We start from the raw sequence: 15,653 nt of genomic DNA, 5'->3' as shown, positions 1-15,653 counted from the left end.
TACTAAAGGGTTGGCCTAAAGAATCTCTGTTGGAATCAAGGGCTGAACGGAAATATGATGTTCCTTTGACAAGGATAAAATGTTGGATTGGAGTAGGAGATGTGGACATCTTTGTGTTCTAGCAGAAGGCTTCACTAACTCAATGTATGACTCCAAGCGCTGTCACTTCCCCTCCTCAGCCTCCCGAAATCGCTCTTTCCCTTTGCAGTTTATCTTGGAGGAGCTAATTTGTTTACTATTTGTTGCCTTAGGTGCAGTACCTTCCTAGCGAAAGGTTTTGCTGAAGAAATCACCCCAAAATTCACACCCGCCTCGGTTGCACTCCTTTTTACTTTGGTTCACAAGCCCGATACTAGCTGGCTTTCAAAGGATGCATCACCTCCTTAGAACTGCTGTTGAATTTCACCGAAAGCCCGAGTTGCTTCACAATGCTTTCCATAAACCATTGGCAAAAGGCCGATCAAATGTATTCCCAAGGTATACGCTATCTATTCGCTATGCAGACCAGAACCCACTCGCTATGCAGCACAATACCCCGCTCAAGCAATGCAGTTGATGCCCAATGCCCATATTCACATCCATCTATATCATCAATCATCATCAATCGTCATCATCAATCGTCGTCATCGTAACCCATCCTCCAAAATGTGTGCCATCCCTCGGGCTCACTCTTCCTCCGAGTCAATTTCCATCTCCTCCAGGACATACCGGTAGTATGGCAGCTCCCGCATTGTCCTCCTATCAAGCTCGTCTTCGTTTTCGTTGATGTCAATCACCTCCTCACAGCCCTCATCAACCTCCTCAATCCTCGGTGGCGGATCATCAAAAATCAGACTCGACCTCTCCCCGACCTTCCTCCTCAACCTCCTCGCGCTACTGCCCGCCTCATTCGCCCCATCAAACATAACAGGCTGCAAATCCTCATCATCAGTATCACTCCCAATACTCTGGGTCAAGGTCCTCTTAGTCCCTGAACTCCTTCTCTTCCACTTCTTCCGCGCCCTCTCAGCCCTCACCCACTCCTCGCGCGCCTCCTCCTGATCCCCACAGCCCAGGTCCCTAATCCCATCCAGTATCCTCGGGTCTAGATCACTCTTCCTCCTTCCTCCAGAGGACTTCACAGATTGTGCTTTCTCGGAATCCGCGTCTTCGTATTGGTATGGCCGGATCACATCTTCGTCTCCTGACTCCCATTCCTCGTAGGCCGACTCGTTGAACTCTTCGAGCGTGAAGTTGCTTTCGGTGACTATTTTTGTTCGGCGAGGTGGTGAGGAGGTGGTGTGCACTGCGGGAGAGGAGGAGAGGGAGCGAGGCGGGCTGCCACTGGAGGAGGAGTGGGCGGAGGATGCGGGCGAGGAACTCGATCGAGGGGAGAGATCTTCGGGTCTGGCAGACGGCGTGTAGGAGAAGTGGAAGGGCCCGTTGCCGTTGGGTGTGATTGTGCCGTCTTTGGTGGGTATCGTAGGCTTGGAGAAGTGCATTCCATTCCGCCGGTTGGCTTTGGATGGGAATGCTGAGGTTGTAGGCGTCTGCGGAGGGGATGAGGGCCCTGCCTGCGGGGCAAAGTTGAAGTTGGGGGTTGTTGGCCGCATGGCTGCGGATTGCTAGGTTGTCGTTGAATGGCAGATTGGTGGTGTGTTTTGGTACACAGATAAATAGATGGATGCGTCAAGGCGTCAACGCCCGCGGTAGATATCTCCAGCAAGGAGAAAGAAGTCGAGGAGGATTGCCGTTCATGATAATCAGAATGAGGGAGCTCGGATGCCACGGGGCTTCTGGCGCTCGCAAGGTGAATCAATTCGAACCGAGGAGGACAAGGACAGCTTCAACAGGCTATTCTTGGGGGTTCGTAGAAAAGGGGGTGTCGGATCTCGAGATCTGAGGTGATGCGCAGTCGTGCGATTCCTTCTGGCTGGTCCTTGCCGTCGTTCCAACTGTCGGGACTCGCTGGCTCGCTCGTTGCGCCGGGATGCAAGGATGGGGCTTCGCTGCCAGATCAGCAACTGAAAGCAGCCAATGGGCAGACTTGCTTTTTGGGCAAATAAGAAGGACGTGAGAATTGGACGAGGGCGTTGCTTGTACGTTGGGCTCTCTCTGCCTTGCTCAAGGGGAAAAGGGGGTTACAAGCTTCCACTTGTTTCGGAGTTGAAGGTGAGCTTGTGCGAGATATATTTCTGGGATGGGAGGGGGGACGATGTGCTGTGCTGGAAAGGAAAGGTGCGGCAAGCCGAAAACTTATACTTGTGCCAATATTCTCCAGTCCAAGGCTGCAGCTTCTGCAGGCCGGGGCAGCTGCGAACTGACTGATGCTCTGGGCTCTCGCGATAAGGGAGAAGGGAAGGGAGCAGGACAGCAGGCGCCGGGTTCGGCCTGTGTCGGGCAGCAATGGCCCAGGTTGTCCCTTGCTGAGGACGTGTGTGGTTCCCAGACGCAGAGGAAGCGCAGAAATTTCTGCTTTCGTGGTCAGATTATCGCGAGTCGAGCAGCGAAAAGTGACTCGACCGAGGGACCGAGACCCCCTGGCCAGGACATTCCTGCTTTGCCTATACTTAAGTGTTTTAATTTGAAAGGGCGGTTCTGATGCGTTGTCATGAGCAAGCAAATCTCGGAAGGGCAAGGCAGAGAGAAAGGATTGAACGGCGTGCGCATGGGTACGCTGCAAGCAGAAGCCAATCCAATCTGTCATTGTATGGGAATTTGGAAAGAGATGCATTGTAAGGCTAAAAGAAGGCCCGGTGAAGGAAGTTTTTGGGTCGTGCCAGTTCGGGTTTCCTGATGCGGTGGCCTGCAGGCGGGAGATGCGCGGCATCAAATTGAAGGAGATATTAAATACACGTGATAGTGCCATAAATTGATTCTGTGAGGCTGTCATTGGCTGTTCATCCCTCACTGGATCTAGCCTTGCGCATCGCGACTCCACGCGCCAAAGTAAACATCTTCAATTCTGCAGCAATTGAACACCCCCTTTTCAGCAAACACAGCCACCCACAATGTCCCTCCTAGAACGACACCTCGAGCAGATCTCCCTCTCCTCAGAATCAATAGCAACCCTCCCGTACGTCTCCCATTTCCTCCCTGAAACCCTTCTAACCCCACCACAGGTTTCCCCCTCCCAAAATCTTTACAAATGCGCTGCTCTCGACACCAGACATAACCTCGCTAATACGAGACACCGAGCCTCACGAACGAGCCCTCTTCTCTGTCCCTCCTCCCCCTCCGCCTGTGACATCCACAACTCCATACCCAGACCCCAAATCCAGCACGCGCCGGCAGACAGTCTTCAATGTCGCGCAGGGAGAAGTAACAGCCGGGGGTGCAGTCGGAGCACGCGCACCTCGACGAAATACCGCCGTTGCAGCGGTGCTAGGAGCAGAGCTCCACTCCGAAGTTAGGAAAACGGAAGGGAAAGGAGAGGTTGATATCGAGGTCCTTTTGAGAGGAGTAGAGAAGCTGAATAATGTATACTCGGTCCCTGGTGTCCCCGAGAGGGTGCAGAGTTTAAGGACGAGGTATGTGCAGATTGTGGGTAGTGTGGAGCATTATGAGAGGAAGGTTGAGAAGCAGCAGAGGGAGTTGGAGAGGATGAATAGAGGGGAGGCTTGGGATGAGGATGAGGATGAGGAGGAGGGGGATGAGGAGTTTGCGCAGGAGGAGGAGGTTGAGGTGACGGAGGAGGATTTGAGGAGGGAGGAGGAGGAGATTAGGGAGTTAGAGAGGAAGAAGAGGGAATTAGAGGAGAGGGTTAGTGGGATGGAGAGGGATTTGGGGGGGTTGTTGAGGTGAGGAGGGTGGTGGGGTGAGAGTGTATGGCGTTTGATACCCTTGAGGATTGATTGATGATTACCCATGAGCATTGAAGGCATCTATGGCTGGGCGAAAGTTAGTTTAGAGAATGTTCCACAGGCCAATGGTACACTCAAGTCCCGTGACACGACCCCTGCTATCAGGTGATGACGTGACCTCAAAAATCATCTCAATCTCCGCCCACCAGCAACATTTCTGTCAACGCGGCAATGTTCCTTTCCCCTGTATATCACAATGTTTCGAAATATGATACGTCCAGCAGTGGATAATGTTCTGAGAGGTGGAATGATTTTAAATCTGGAGAGAGGGGTGGCAACAGGATTTGCAGACCGAAATTATTCGGGGGACACAAAGGTAAGTCAAGTCAAGGGTCACTTCTTCAAACTAAACTCAATGGGTTGCATTGATTAACAGGATACAGCTCCCTCCCAGCAGAGAAAAATCTCCCGATCCGACTGTTGAATTGCCGAAGGAGGGGGGGAAGCCTGCCTCAGTTCAGGAGGTCAAGGGGGAAATCAAGGAAATGAAAAAGACCATGGCTGAGCTGGATGAAGAATTGAGATTGAAGTTAGAGGGCGTGTCTGGGGAAGGAGGCACTGCTGGTGTCGAGTACGAAGGAGGTAAAGCTGTCGGGTTGAAGCGATCGGTAAAAGAGAACATGTTTAGGATCATTTGATGGAAACTTGTTGAACAAGCTGGTGTAGTGCACTCCAATTTACTGGGCAACCTGTCAGTCTTATCCCCAAAGGTGGTGGCAAGCAAGTGCTGAGTATGAAGAGGGCAAAGCTGTCTGGTTGAAAGGGGGGGGGGGACTTGGAAGGGCCATTGAAGCTCCATCTCCTGGGCTCAGGACCGTGCAAACTATCAATGGCCGTTGTTTGAAGCGAGGATTAAGGGGAGAGGTATGAACGTGGCAAAACCGGTGGGCTGCAAAGGGGGGGTGAAAGAAAACATGTTCAGGGTCGTCCACAAATATCTTTCAACATGCCACTGCAGCGAATTCAACTTCCCAGCCCGCAAAAATGTGCTACAGAGTCTGCTCAAGCTCCTCGAAAGCGAAAGTAGATCGTCACAGCGCTGCTCTATGGCTCACGTGAGCTGATGTCCACACTAGGCGTCATTGAGCGAGGTCGGGCAACAAAGATGCGAACCTCTCGTCTACAAAACCTCGCACGCCTCGTCTCCTTCCTTCCATCATTTGCATCTTCCTTCCACAAACCTCCAACTACCATCAACAACATCATCAGAGGATAGCCAATTCGGTCAATACATCCTTTGAGAACTCCCTCAGTACAGCGAAAGCATCAACAAAGCAAGATACTTTGATATCACAGGTACTTTCTGTGCACCAACAGGTGAGCGGTTACCGTCCCCCCATTCCCCATGCCCCGCACTTCACTGCACTTCACCGCACTTCACTACACTGCATCCTTTCCCTTCAGCAGTGCGTAAGGGTATCTCTTAGTTCAAGGGACCAATTGGTATCAGAATAGTCGATTTCCTTACCCAAAGAATCTGTTTGCTTCCCTCTCTCATACTCCTTCTGTGTACGGTTCCGCTTCGCTCCCTTGTTCAATTCTTGGACTTTAGATGGCAAGAACTTATCGTTTGGGTATCATCTAGAGGTTTGAGAATCGCCTCGGCTTCGTCTTCAATTCTTGGACTTCTGATGACGAGAATCGTAGTCCGATGCCTCTCGGGGCTAGCTCGGGTTTTGTTTACCTTCGCTCCGATCTCTATGCACAATACTTCCTTCGCTCCCATCTTTCTATTTGACTTCAGATGACGAGAATGGTTGTCTGATGTCTGACGAGCTACCTCGGTCTTTGTTTTCTTTCGTTCCGATCTTTTTACACAATGCTTCCTCCACTCGCATCTCTACTTGACTTAAGATGACGAGAAGTGGTCACCTGGGTGTCATCTGATGACTCGAGCTGGTGTCGCCTACCCTCTTTGCACGATCTCGCTTCCCCCCTTTCCACAAGATACTTCTTTTGCAGCATCGTTCAGTTGGCAGATCGTACCACAAAATCAGATCAGTGTTGCTCCTTCCCGCTCACATAACTCAACTTCACACCATCGTTCCTTTCACTTTCGATGTAACAAGCTCACCACGCTCTCAGGAAATCATGGCTACCACCCGTAGTTCCACAGGCTCTGCCAAGTCTTCCCCAGTTCCTGCAAAGAAGGCCAACAGAAAGCGTTCTGCTGAGTCTCAATCTTCTCCACCTGCCAAGCGCGGCCGTCCTGCCAAGGTAAAGAAGGCCAAGCAACAAAAGACGGCTGAGGATACCATGACTGGAGTTGGGAATGACAAGGATGTTGCCAAGCAGATCAATGATGCCTCTGAAGAACAAGCCGACGGCAATGGCAAGGATGGTGAAGTCGATTCGATGCAGGTCAATAAGAGTCAAGAGCAAGAGAATGAGGAGAGTGAGGATGCCAGTGCTGACAAGACCGACGCCAAGCCGAAGGGTGCTCAAGATGGGGAGAAGAACGCCTTTGGTGAAGTCAAGGCTGATGCCAGTGAGGTCAATGCTGATGCTCAGAAGGAGAAAGAGGAGAAGGGCGAGCCTATCACCAACAACAGCAAGTCTGTCCTCGAGGATGATGCACATGCAGCTGTAATTCCCTCCTCTATCCTAGAGCGGGGTATCATGTACTTGTTCTTCCATGCTTACGTTGGTGTTGAGAACCCTCAAGGCATCGAGGATGTTGCTCAGTCGTATATCGTTCTCCGTCCGCTTCCACTCGGAACCCAGCTTCACGAAGGCCCGCTTGAGGATTCCGGAGACGCGAGACTTTTGGCTCTGCCAAAGAATGTGCTTCCCATGAGCGGCAAGGATCGGTTCTTGTTCTTTGTCGAGAAGACGAAGACCACTGTCAAGGAAATTCGGGAGTACTTTGCTACCAATGAGTATGCCGCCAAGATTGCTGAGTATGTCTCCATCTTTTCATGTTTAGCACCTTTGTCTAATGAATATCAGCCCAAGCGTCATTCTGGCAACTCAGCCCATTGTAGAAGCTGCCTATGCAATCACATCCAATGGACGTGAATCACACCTCGCGTACTATATCACTCGGCCCTCAATATCCGATGAACTCCAAATCGAACACGGTCTCCACTACAAGGGCAGTTTTATCTGCTCAGTCAAGAATCCAAGCGCTCCAGGTCCTGCCAATGCGACATTCGACACCCCGGCTGAGTATCCGGAGGGCATCCAAAAGAAATTCAGAAACTTGAGATGGATGCCGCTTGAACCTGAGCTTCTGAATCATCAAAACACTCAATTGTTGCTTATTGGCGAAGGCGAAGGTGGCATTGGTCGTGTTCTTGTCGAGCAAAGCAAGGATGCGAAGTATGACGAGAAGGAGAAGGAGAAGCTAGATGAGGAGGTACGTTCTCTCTTTCAGTTTCCCTTCACATGCTCTTATAATTTTCTTGCTGACAAAATGTGACAGGACCATGATCGCGTCAAGCATCTCGAGCAAATGGATCCTGTCTTCGAAAGCCTAAATCTGAGCTCCGACTATCCAAAGATGCTGACGTCCTGGAAGTAACGTCTCCTTTGCTTTAGCATAGTGCGAGATTTGCATATGTGGGGTGGGAGGATCTTTGCATATGACTGCTGGCGTTCTGGGCGAGAAAATGGCGTTCATGAATTGGGGACGGGATTGCATTTGCGAACATGGGAAATGAAAATTGGGGACTGGGGTACATATGAAAAACGAGCATGTTTATTAGCTGAGCTCAGACGGATTGCATGCAGCGAACGGAACCTTTCGGGGCTGTTTAGTAGCTGATGGAAATGGTCTGGCTGCATATGATGGGACGAAGAATCAGCGAATGCGTTAGCTAGTAGTTGAATCGAAACGTCTCACTCTGTTCTTTTGCACCACTCCATGCTGACAGAATGCATAGCTGCTTCGAAGAATGGAAGGAGATACCAGGGGCCCCGCATCTCAACCAACACTTTCTGGATTTCGGACGCTTCTCTAATCTTCCGATCTTCTCCAGCATCACTTTCATGGGGTCGATGACAGCTTTAGCTGTATATCCAAGCCTTCCTTCCTTCATTGTCACAACAATGGTTCATTGTTCTTCTTCGGCCGTTCCCGCTACAGGGTTCTCTGTGACGGGCTTGGGGGGACGTGGACTTCGTTTTTACGAAGTGCCATGGCGCCTTGACTAGAATTGCCCTAGACAACAGCCCTTGAATGAAATCATTCTCGATAATAGAGGATACTTGAAACATCATATACTTAATCCCATCTACCTAAATTCGTCTCCCAAGCTGATCTTGGCAGCCGCTCGCAACTTCTAAAACAGGTTGCACAGGATCGTTTTCCAACCGATTAACTCAACACTCACAACTCTGAAGTGGACTTTCAAGCACTAACCCATACCAATAGCCATTCCAATCTGCACGCGGTGCATCTTTTCCCCGCTCTTGCAGCCTTTCTCTAGCTCTTAGTTTCCGGGTCTTCTTGGCAATGCTCAAACAAACCTCGCGCTTCACTCTGATTCGCCAACCCCTTTTCCTTTCGTCTAATCTAAATACAACATGTCATCTTGCATTGAACCTAAACTCGGTTACAACGATCTTTCATTCTCAAACGGCAAAAAGGCAACTTCATTTCGGCGTTTTTGGGGGAATAAGGGAGGTGTGGACAAATGGGTTCTATTTTCGGGATACTGGAGCGGGAAGCGGGACGATGGAGGATGGCAGTCTTGGCGTGGATAACAAGCTGCCCCTCTCGTGTGCGCTAAAATTGCAGTGGCACAGCATACAACGACTGTTACGATTGGGACAGCAGTCTTGGCTGCATAGCATGCTGCCGTTCTCGGGTGCGATAAAATTGCAGTGAGAAAGAAACAACATGGCCCAATACCTCTGCGTCTGGGGACGCATATGGAAGTTGCGATTAAAATATTCTGGAGGTATCAGGTGTCCATTGTAAACATCAAGAATATGAACGACGTGTTCCTACGACCATCCGTCATTATGCTTGCGTCGCCAGCCAGCCAGATGACCGACCCTACGTTCCAATCTACAGACAATGTCACCCCCTGAGAGTCATAGTATTTGATTCTAGGATTTCCAACTTTTACCAAATGGATTGTCACAGCTGATATCTGGTTCGGTATCCGAAAAGACTCGCCGGTAAAGACCCATGGTGTGGGTTGCCACCATGATTTGATTTTGTTTGGATCGAGGATTGCAGCGGTGGGGGAACCGGTTTGGATCTGTGAGAAAATCATTACTCGTAGCTCTAGCACTGCAAATGATACGATTTACTAACCTTGTCCAGATAACTTCATCTAAATTCCATTTGCACATCACCGCAACTGCTAGTGAAGTCAACCCTGTTTAGCCAGTTTCTCTTTGGCAGAGATCGTTTTGTCGTGTGTATCGCGGGCGGCCTTCTGAACTAGGCCCAGGAGAGTGGGTGTTGGCTGCGAAGTTATATGAGGCACCTCTCTACCAGCAGACATGGTCAGATTGCACGCCCTGTTCACAGGATTATGACAGATAATTCGATTTAGTTATGCCGTATCGCGTTCGGATTGGTTTGCGTAGATGAGGTCTTCAAATGTGGCAAGCGCGGCACGGATGGGTTCCAATTGACGAAAACCAGCTGAAGACCACGCGATATCACATCAACGGAATTGACCCCCTGGCATCTTGCCCTTTCAAAAAAGCTCACATTACGCCCTTCATGGAGAAGAGATTGGATGGCACCTTCCGTCCTTGCGGAGGAACAGTTCAAACCGGCTGCCAGACTACCGTACGCGCTCAAGTACCGCAACCTCGGCTATCACCCACTATGTAGTACATCCGGGGAGACTCCGAAGGAAAGTGTGGGACGTATTTCGTCTTCCCATTAAATAAATCCCATGCTTATCATTGTGGCCTTGAATTTGAAAAGGGTGTAATGCTGGGTATGTACTGTGTAAGAACAAATTATTGACTCCACAATAAATATACGAATAAAAACATTCGAAAGTTTGAAGTTATTACAGCATTACTCAGGACAACTACGCATGAGCAACCTTCCATCCGCCGGGCATCAAATCCGTAAACACCCTCTCGGGATCATACTTATCCCTAATCCTCTTCAATCTCTCCACATTAGCAGCCGGATACCCCCCAAACACATTCTGGTCCTGATCCGCATCGTTCAAATAATTATACGCCCTCGTAGCATTAATAGCCGCAAGCTGAGCCGTGATATTCGCATTTACCGCAACCACAAATTCCTCAATAAGAGCATTATCCGCAGCATCTCCCCAGCTAAGCGCCTCCTCCACCCAGAAGACAGGCTCTTCGTCAATACCCTGAGGACACCCGATTCCCGAGTTCGAAGCGTTGATGAATTGCGTGGTGATGGCATTCCAAGCTAATCCCACGATGAAACCAGTTTTATTTGCGAGATTGTACGAGGCTATGCCGTCGAAGAAAGTGTCATGTACGATATCCATCGCTTCTCTTGTTGCAGCGTGGGAAACGACGTGGAAGCGTTGCTGGAGACCGTAACTCTCCCCCCCTGATTGAAAGGCTGGGAGCACGGCTTCGGAGAACGCGGCCATAGTGGTGGAAGTGAAGTTTGTCAGGTCACTTCCAGGGAGCAGCCCGCCCTGGAAGTCAGAGAATATGGTGGGCGTGCTGGCGTTGCCATTGTAGAAGAGGATAGCATCGTAACGGGGCCCGATAGCAGGGTCGAAGCCAACTCCGTAACGCACCACGGGGATGATGGTTGCTTTTGGGTCGGAGGAGCCGTTGAGGACGTAGTTAAGGAGGCTGGTGAGGAATTGGTCTTTGGTTGTGCTGCCGAAGCCGTATGAGGGGTTGGCGAGCATGACGGAGGGGCTGTCGAATGTTCGGAGGTCGAAGCTGGTGAGGAGGCAGAAAGAGTTCCCTCCGCCCTGGAGAGCCCAGAAGAGATCGGCGTATTCGCCGTCTGCTGTTACTTTGGCTATTGTTCCGTCTCCTAATACGCACTGCTTACGGGTTAATCTCCGGAGATCATGAATGTACGGTCAAGGAATGCCTTACGTTGAAGGATTTTACGTTGCCGTTGGTCGATGAAAATCCATATTCGTAACTGAAGAATGACATCCCACCCCCAAGGAGATAACCAGGGACTCCGACGGGTGCATAGCGTCCACCCACAACCATTTTCCCTGTCTGCGTCTCGTTCAAGTAGATATATGCGTCACCCCATCTCTTGCCAGGTCCAATAGACAACGTGCTTTGGTCTTCAGACAGTTCCAACGTTTGAAGGTTCGTGCTTGATATCAGGATACCGGTTGAGTTGATGTTAGCTGCATCAGCGATGGGCATGTGCCCGCCTCCTCGCATGGCGAATGGTGTTTTGAGCTTCACGAGGTTCTTGACTGCGCAGGACATTTGCTCGGCATTGGATGGGACGAGGACGCAAGCAGGACCGAGCCAGGCTCCCGCATTCCATGATACTGAAAGAAGTCAATACGGTCAAGTCAGGGACAGAAGTGACTTACCCTCGTTCTCGGCAGTGTAATTGCTGTCAGATGGAAGTATTGTTATAGTTGGGAAGTTCATTTTAAAAAACTCGCAGGTGGCAGCAGGTGAAAACGTATCATTGAACCGCAGACTGGTTGGATAAGTATATGCCAAAGCGCCCGCTGCCATCCCAACGGCGAGAAAGGGGGCATTCTGGAAATTGAAGAACATCTTGATGAGACCAAACAGACGTCGGTGCTTGATAGAGATGAGATAAACTCTGCTGATTCCAGAACCACTCGAGAGCAGCCTCCATTATATACTCATCCTATCCTGCGGACCACCACATGTGGAATGGTACGCATCGTCGCATCGTCATAATTTCTGGAAATTGGTTTGCTGGACCGCAGAAAGCTTCTTTGCACCTGCCAAGTGTCATCACAGCCTATCAGATACTTGATTCGAGCATAGACAAGAAGTCAACAGCGACCGGAGCTCAGGGTCTGAGTGCAAGTTCCCTGCAAACATGTCAGCAGGCGGGCACAGCCCCACATTAGGTTCATGGAAGCCTTGAAGGAGCCCTATACGTCCGATCATGTATCTCGCATGAGGGCAGAGCTGTGAGGTTACGCAATAAAGCCAAGCCTTTTCCCGTCTGCGAATCCGAGATCTGGGTGTGTTCGAACGAGGATGCGAGTTCGAATGAAACAGCTTAAAAAATGAACAGCTCAGAGAAAAGTGGGTAAAATTGGTTCTGCGACCAAGCCACTTGATAGACGCAATCAATCTCGGTCTCTGCTTGGCTGATTCTCCTGAGCGGAGACTTTGTTGATGTCAACAAGTAAATACTTAGGTGAATGCTACACAATAAAGCTGTTCATCGGGCCTGGATACGAATACGGGGTGCAAAAATGCGAGTGCGAGTACGACACGCTGAAACACGGCGATATATCGCCCTAGGAAACGTTGCTCCGACGCTCACCCCATTTCATATGTAAAAGAGGGTGGAAGCATCGGCTTGGACTCCTGTACGTGCAGCTATATGTCGGAGACGGGTGTTGCTACAATGAACGCACGTACACACCCTAAAGCCCCTACGGCAACAGCACAGCGACATATGATCTACGTACAGGCGTCCAAGCCGATACTTCCACCCTCTTACCAATCGAGAACGAGAATGCTATGATCGACGGCCAAATTGTTCAGTCAGGCTGTGGAAGCCAGCCCGTGATCGACCATCGTCCGGGCAATCCGTCTTTGAAGATAAAAGAGAGGCCAGCTCGAGCCTGGGGACGGTGCCTCATCAACATTAACGTGTTACCGGACTCTCTCACCATCTCCTTTATATTTGATGAAGTGCTCGGAAGGAATTCTGCATTGGGGGAGGTTGGGGAGATACTGCTTGACTTTGAGCAAGACTTCATGAGAGAATGTATGATGGGGTCAGTCTGTCTTTTATCAGCAATGCAAGGGCATCTGAATCCATGAGTTGACATTACCATACTTGATAGGATCACTGACTGCCTCCTTCAAAACTGCATATAATTCATCAAAGCCTCAACCACTGCCTCCCCCCGAGTGACATTTGATGTTGTTGCTGGAATGAAAGACTGCTTCTGAGGTTTAGCGACAGCGAGATGTCTAGGCGGCCGCCCCGAAGGTTCACCCACTAGGTACTCTCCCTCTAATTAAATGTAACTGTGGGTCAAAGTGCTGGGGTTTTTTTGTATGGCTTAGAACTATGGCTTATGACTCGTGCTCACCCACCAAAAATCGCAAACGCCCACACACCACACACCACGCCCCTCTCCCTGTGCTTCTATTACTACTTAAAACATTTACTCTCACTTTAATTCTTATATATATATAATATATAGGGCTAGGAGAGAGGGGATAGGGGCGGAGGGGGAGTAAAATGGGGGAGGAGGCATAGGGAGGGCAAGCGAGTTAAAAGTTAAAAGTTAAAAGTGAGCTTTGAGGCATGTGAGTCGCGAGGAAAAGGAAGCCCTATAATTATAGGCTACTTATTGCTAAATTTTAAGGCCACGATCGCTAAATTATAGGCTACAGGTACTAAAATTTAGTGCTTGACTTTTTCGTGGGGTGAGACAGAGATTTTTAGTAAGGTCCCCTCGCCTTGCCCCCATACTCGTCGGCTAATCCTCACCCAGTTTGGGCCGCCTCGCTATGCTCGTCGGTAGCAGCAACTCCGACATACCACCAACTCCGACATTTTTAAATAACTAAGTAGCCATATTAGATATTGTAATAAATTATATATATATATATATATATATAGACCTTAATTAGCTTATTAAGTAGATTTAATATCTAAGCTATATATTGCGTAGTTATAGTACAATTAAATCCCTGAGTAAAAGTCGTAGTGTCGGGCTCGCAAACGGCAATTTTCTCTAAATTGCGGGCGAATCGCACATTGTAAAATTAATTATTAAGCTATACAATGTGCGCAAATTGAGGAATAATATATAGCGCGATTATAGATCTTAATTAGGGCTTCCATTATATAAAAACCTTATAAGCATCTAATGTGTGGTTGCTTTTTAATTTAATTAAATATATGAAAAAAGCGATGTCGGGGTTGCTAGAATGTCGGAGTTGCTGCTACCAGCGAGCTTAGCGAGCTGGCCCAAACACGGTGAGGAATGAATGGCCTGCGAGTAAAGGCGGGCTGTGACCCCCCGTTCACCAATACGAGCGATTCCCCAATCGTAGCGTCCGATTGGGGAACGGGGGTCACAGGGCGACATTAAAAATCGTCCAATTCGCTAAGCGAGGGGGGCACAACCTTGACTCTCGCAATATAAAAGTTCTCGTAATTTCGTATTATATTTAATTATTGAGAAAGTTCTACGAAACTTAGATATGCTTCTTTTTTGCCTCACAAAGCTATTTTAAAGAGTTTTAGGGGTTGCATTGAGATTTGGTGCGATTTTCCAAAGGTAGCAATCCTGGTGTTCCCCGCTTTTCAGCGGATGGACGATTTTTAATGCCGCCCCCCTCTCTTACCCCTATACTTATAGAGAGAGAGAGAGAGAGAGAGAGGAATTAAAGAGAGGGTAAATGTTTTAAGTAGTAATAGAAGCACAGGGAGAGGGGGCATGGTGCATGGTGTGTGGGCGTTTGCGATTTTTGGTGGGGTGAGCACGAGTTGTTCACGCCCGTTCGTCAATACGAGCGGTTTACCAATCGGGCGCTACGATTGGTCAATCGGCCTTCCGATTAATCAATCGTAGCTCCCATTGATTAATAGGAAATGGAATACGATTCGCAAGCCACAGTAGGTCCCGATTGATTAATAAGGGGGCCGATTGATTAATCGGGTAATATTGAGGTCTCGGGAATAGCAAAAGCTTTACTATACATGCCTCCTACTACGTCTAGGCGCTCCTATAGCTACCCTAGCCCTTTTTGGTGCCCTCCCCTCCACTTGATCACCTGATTCTCCTCCTTCTCTAGCTCCATTCTCACGTACTTGCTCCTCAGCTACTCTCTTCTTTGCTCTCTCAGATGCTCTTCCAGCCTTCTGAACTAATGCAATTGAACCACGATTATTCTCCTTTGCTACCGCTTTAGGGAGGGTGATTTTATCCCTCTTATGGGTTGCACCAGTAGTAGGTAAATCAGGATAAGTTGATTGGGAGGTGATTTTATTGAGGGTACTATGCGGCCAGAGAGTAGTAAGCTCGCCATACTTAGTAGCTAAGCAGTAGCCCTATTTTAATTAGCTTTTATTAAAAGTAAGGCTTATAAACCACATACCTTTGGAGTCTTTTCCAGAACTCTTACTGGAATTCTAGCCATTTCCGTACCGAATCTGTATTGCTTTGGGATCTGGAGGGTTGTAATCTCTTGAATATTATATTCAAGAGCTTTGGAATTCGCTCTCTTTACCATATTCTCCTTCTGTTTTCTCATATACTCCGTAACCCTCCTAGTTAGCTCAGATAAAATCATCTCCTCAGCTACTTTCTCCTGTTCTGCTTCCTTATCTACGAAAAAGCTATCCTCTCCATCCTCTCCATTCTCTCTATTCTCTCTATTCTCTCTATTCTCTCTATTCTCTCTATCCTCTCTATCCTCTCCAGAAGCGCTACTCTCAGTAGTACCTTCCATAGGCCCTATGGCCCCTAGGGCCGCACATGTGCAGCGAGTACTCTCCTTATGGTCTAGGAAATCAGTAAGTAGCTTTCGTCCAAACCAGACCTCGTATAGTGTATTTTCCTTAGGAAGAGCTAGTATAGCTGTGATATTAATTACCCATGCGATTAAAGGAAGTAACTATATCTATGATTAGATACCAGTATCCGCTCGTACGGCCCGTAGTCGTTTTTTGAAGATTCG

General features: G+C 49.0%; 4 protein-coding genes across 4 annotated transcripts; 2 read left to right on the top strand and 2 right to left on the bottom strand.

Moving 5' to 3' along the window:
- Positions 1–665: 665 nt before the first annotated feature.
- Positions 666–1,592, bottom strand: K444DRAFT_639143 (uncharacterized protein; the record flags this gene model as incomplete). Its single annotated transcript, XM_024884340.1, has 1 exon — positions 666–1,592. One exon carries the CDS (start codon positions 1,590–1,592, stop codon positions 666–668), a length of 927 nt encoding a protein of 308 aa, XP_024743977.1.
- A 1,398-nt stretch (positions 1,593–2,990) lies between these two features.
- Positions 2,991–4,903, top strand: K444DRAFT_689548 (uncharacterized protein; the record flags this gene model as incomplete). Its single annotated transcript, XM_024887745.1, has 5 exons — positions 2,991–3,055; positions 3,102–3,741; positions 3,904–3,910; positions 4,067–4,158; positions 4,226–4,903. 5 exons carry the CDS (start codon positions 2,991–2,993, stop codon positions 4,478–4,480), a joined length of 1,059 nt encoding a protein of 352 aa, XP_024743976.1. The 3' UTR covers positions 4,481–4,903.
- Positions 4,904–5,933: 1,030 nt separating this feature from the next.
- Positions 5,934–7,365, top strand: K444DRAFT_515649 (uncharacterized protein; the record flags this gene model as incomplete). Its single annotated transcript, XM_024873616.1, has 3 exons — positions 5,934–6,742; positions 6,792–7,200; positions 7,267–7,365. 3 exons carry the CDS (start codon positions 5,934–5,936, stop codon positions 7,363–7,365), a joined length of 1,317 nt encoding a protein of 438 aa, XP_024743975.1.
- Positions 7,366–9,839: 2,474 nt separating this feature from the next.
- Positions 9,840–11,402, bottom strand: K444DRAFT_550213 (FAD-binding domain-containing protein). Its single transcript, XM_024876499.1, has 3 exons — positions 11,327–11,402; positions 10,863–11,281; positions 9,840–10,810 (listed from the first exon to the last, which is right to left on the bottom strand). The coding sequence occupies exons 1-3, from the start codon at positions 11,385–11,387 to the stop codon at positions 9,845–9,847; spliced, it is 1,446 nt and encodes a 481-aa protein (XP_024743974.1). The 5' UTR covers positions 11,388–11,402; the 3' UTR covers positions 9,840–9,844.
- Between the last annotated feature and the right edge of the window lie 4,251 nt (positions 11,403–15,653).

Source organism: Hyaloscypha bicolor (genome assembly GCF_002865645.1).
Source record: "Hyaloscypha bicolor E unplaced genomic scaffold K444scaffold_10, whole genome shotgun sequence".
NCBI lineage: Eukaryota > Fungi > Ascomycota > Leotiomycetes > Helotiales > Hyaloscyphaceae > Hyaloscypha > Hyaloscypha bicolor.
Note: the sequence above shows the minus strand (reverse complement) of the source record. Positions and strands in the feature narration are given on the sequence as shown.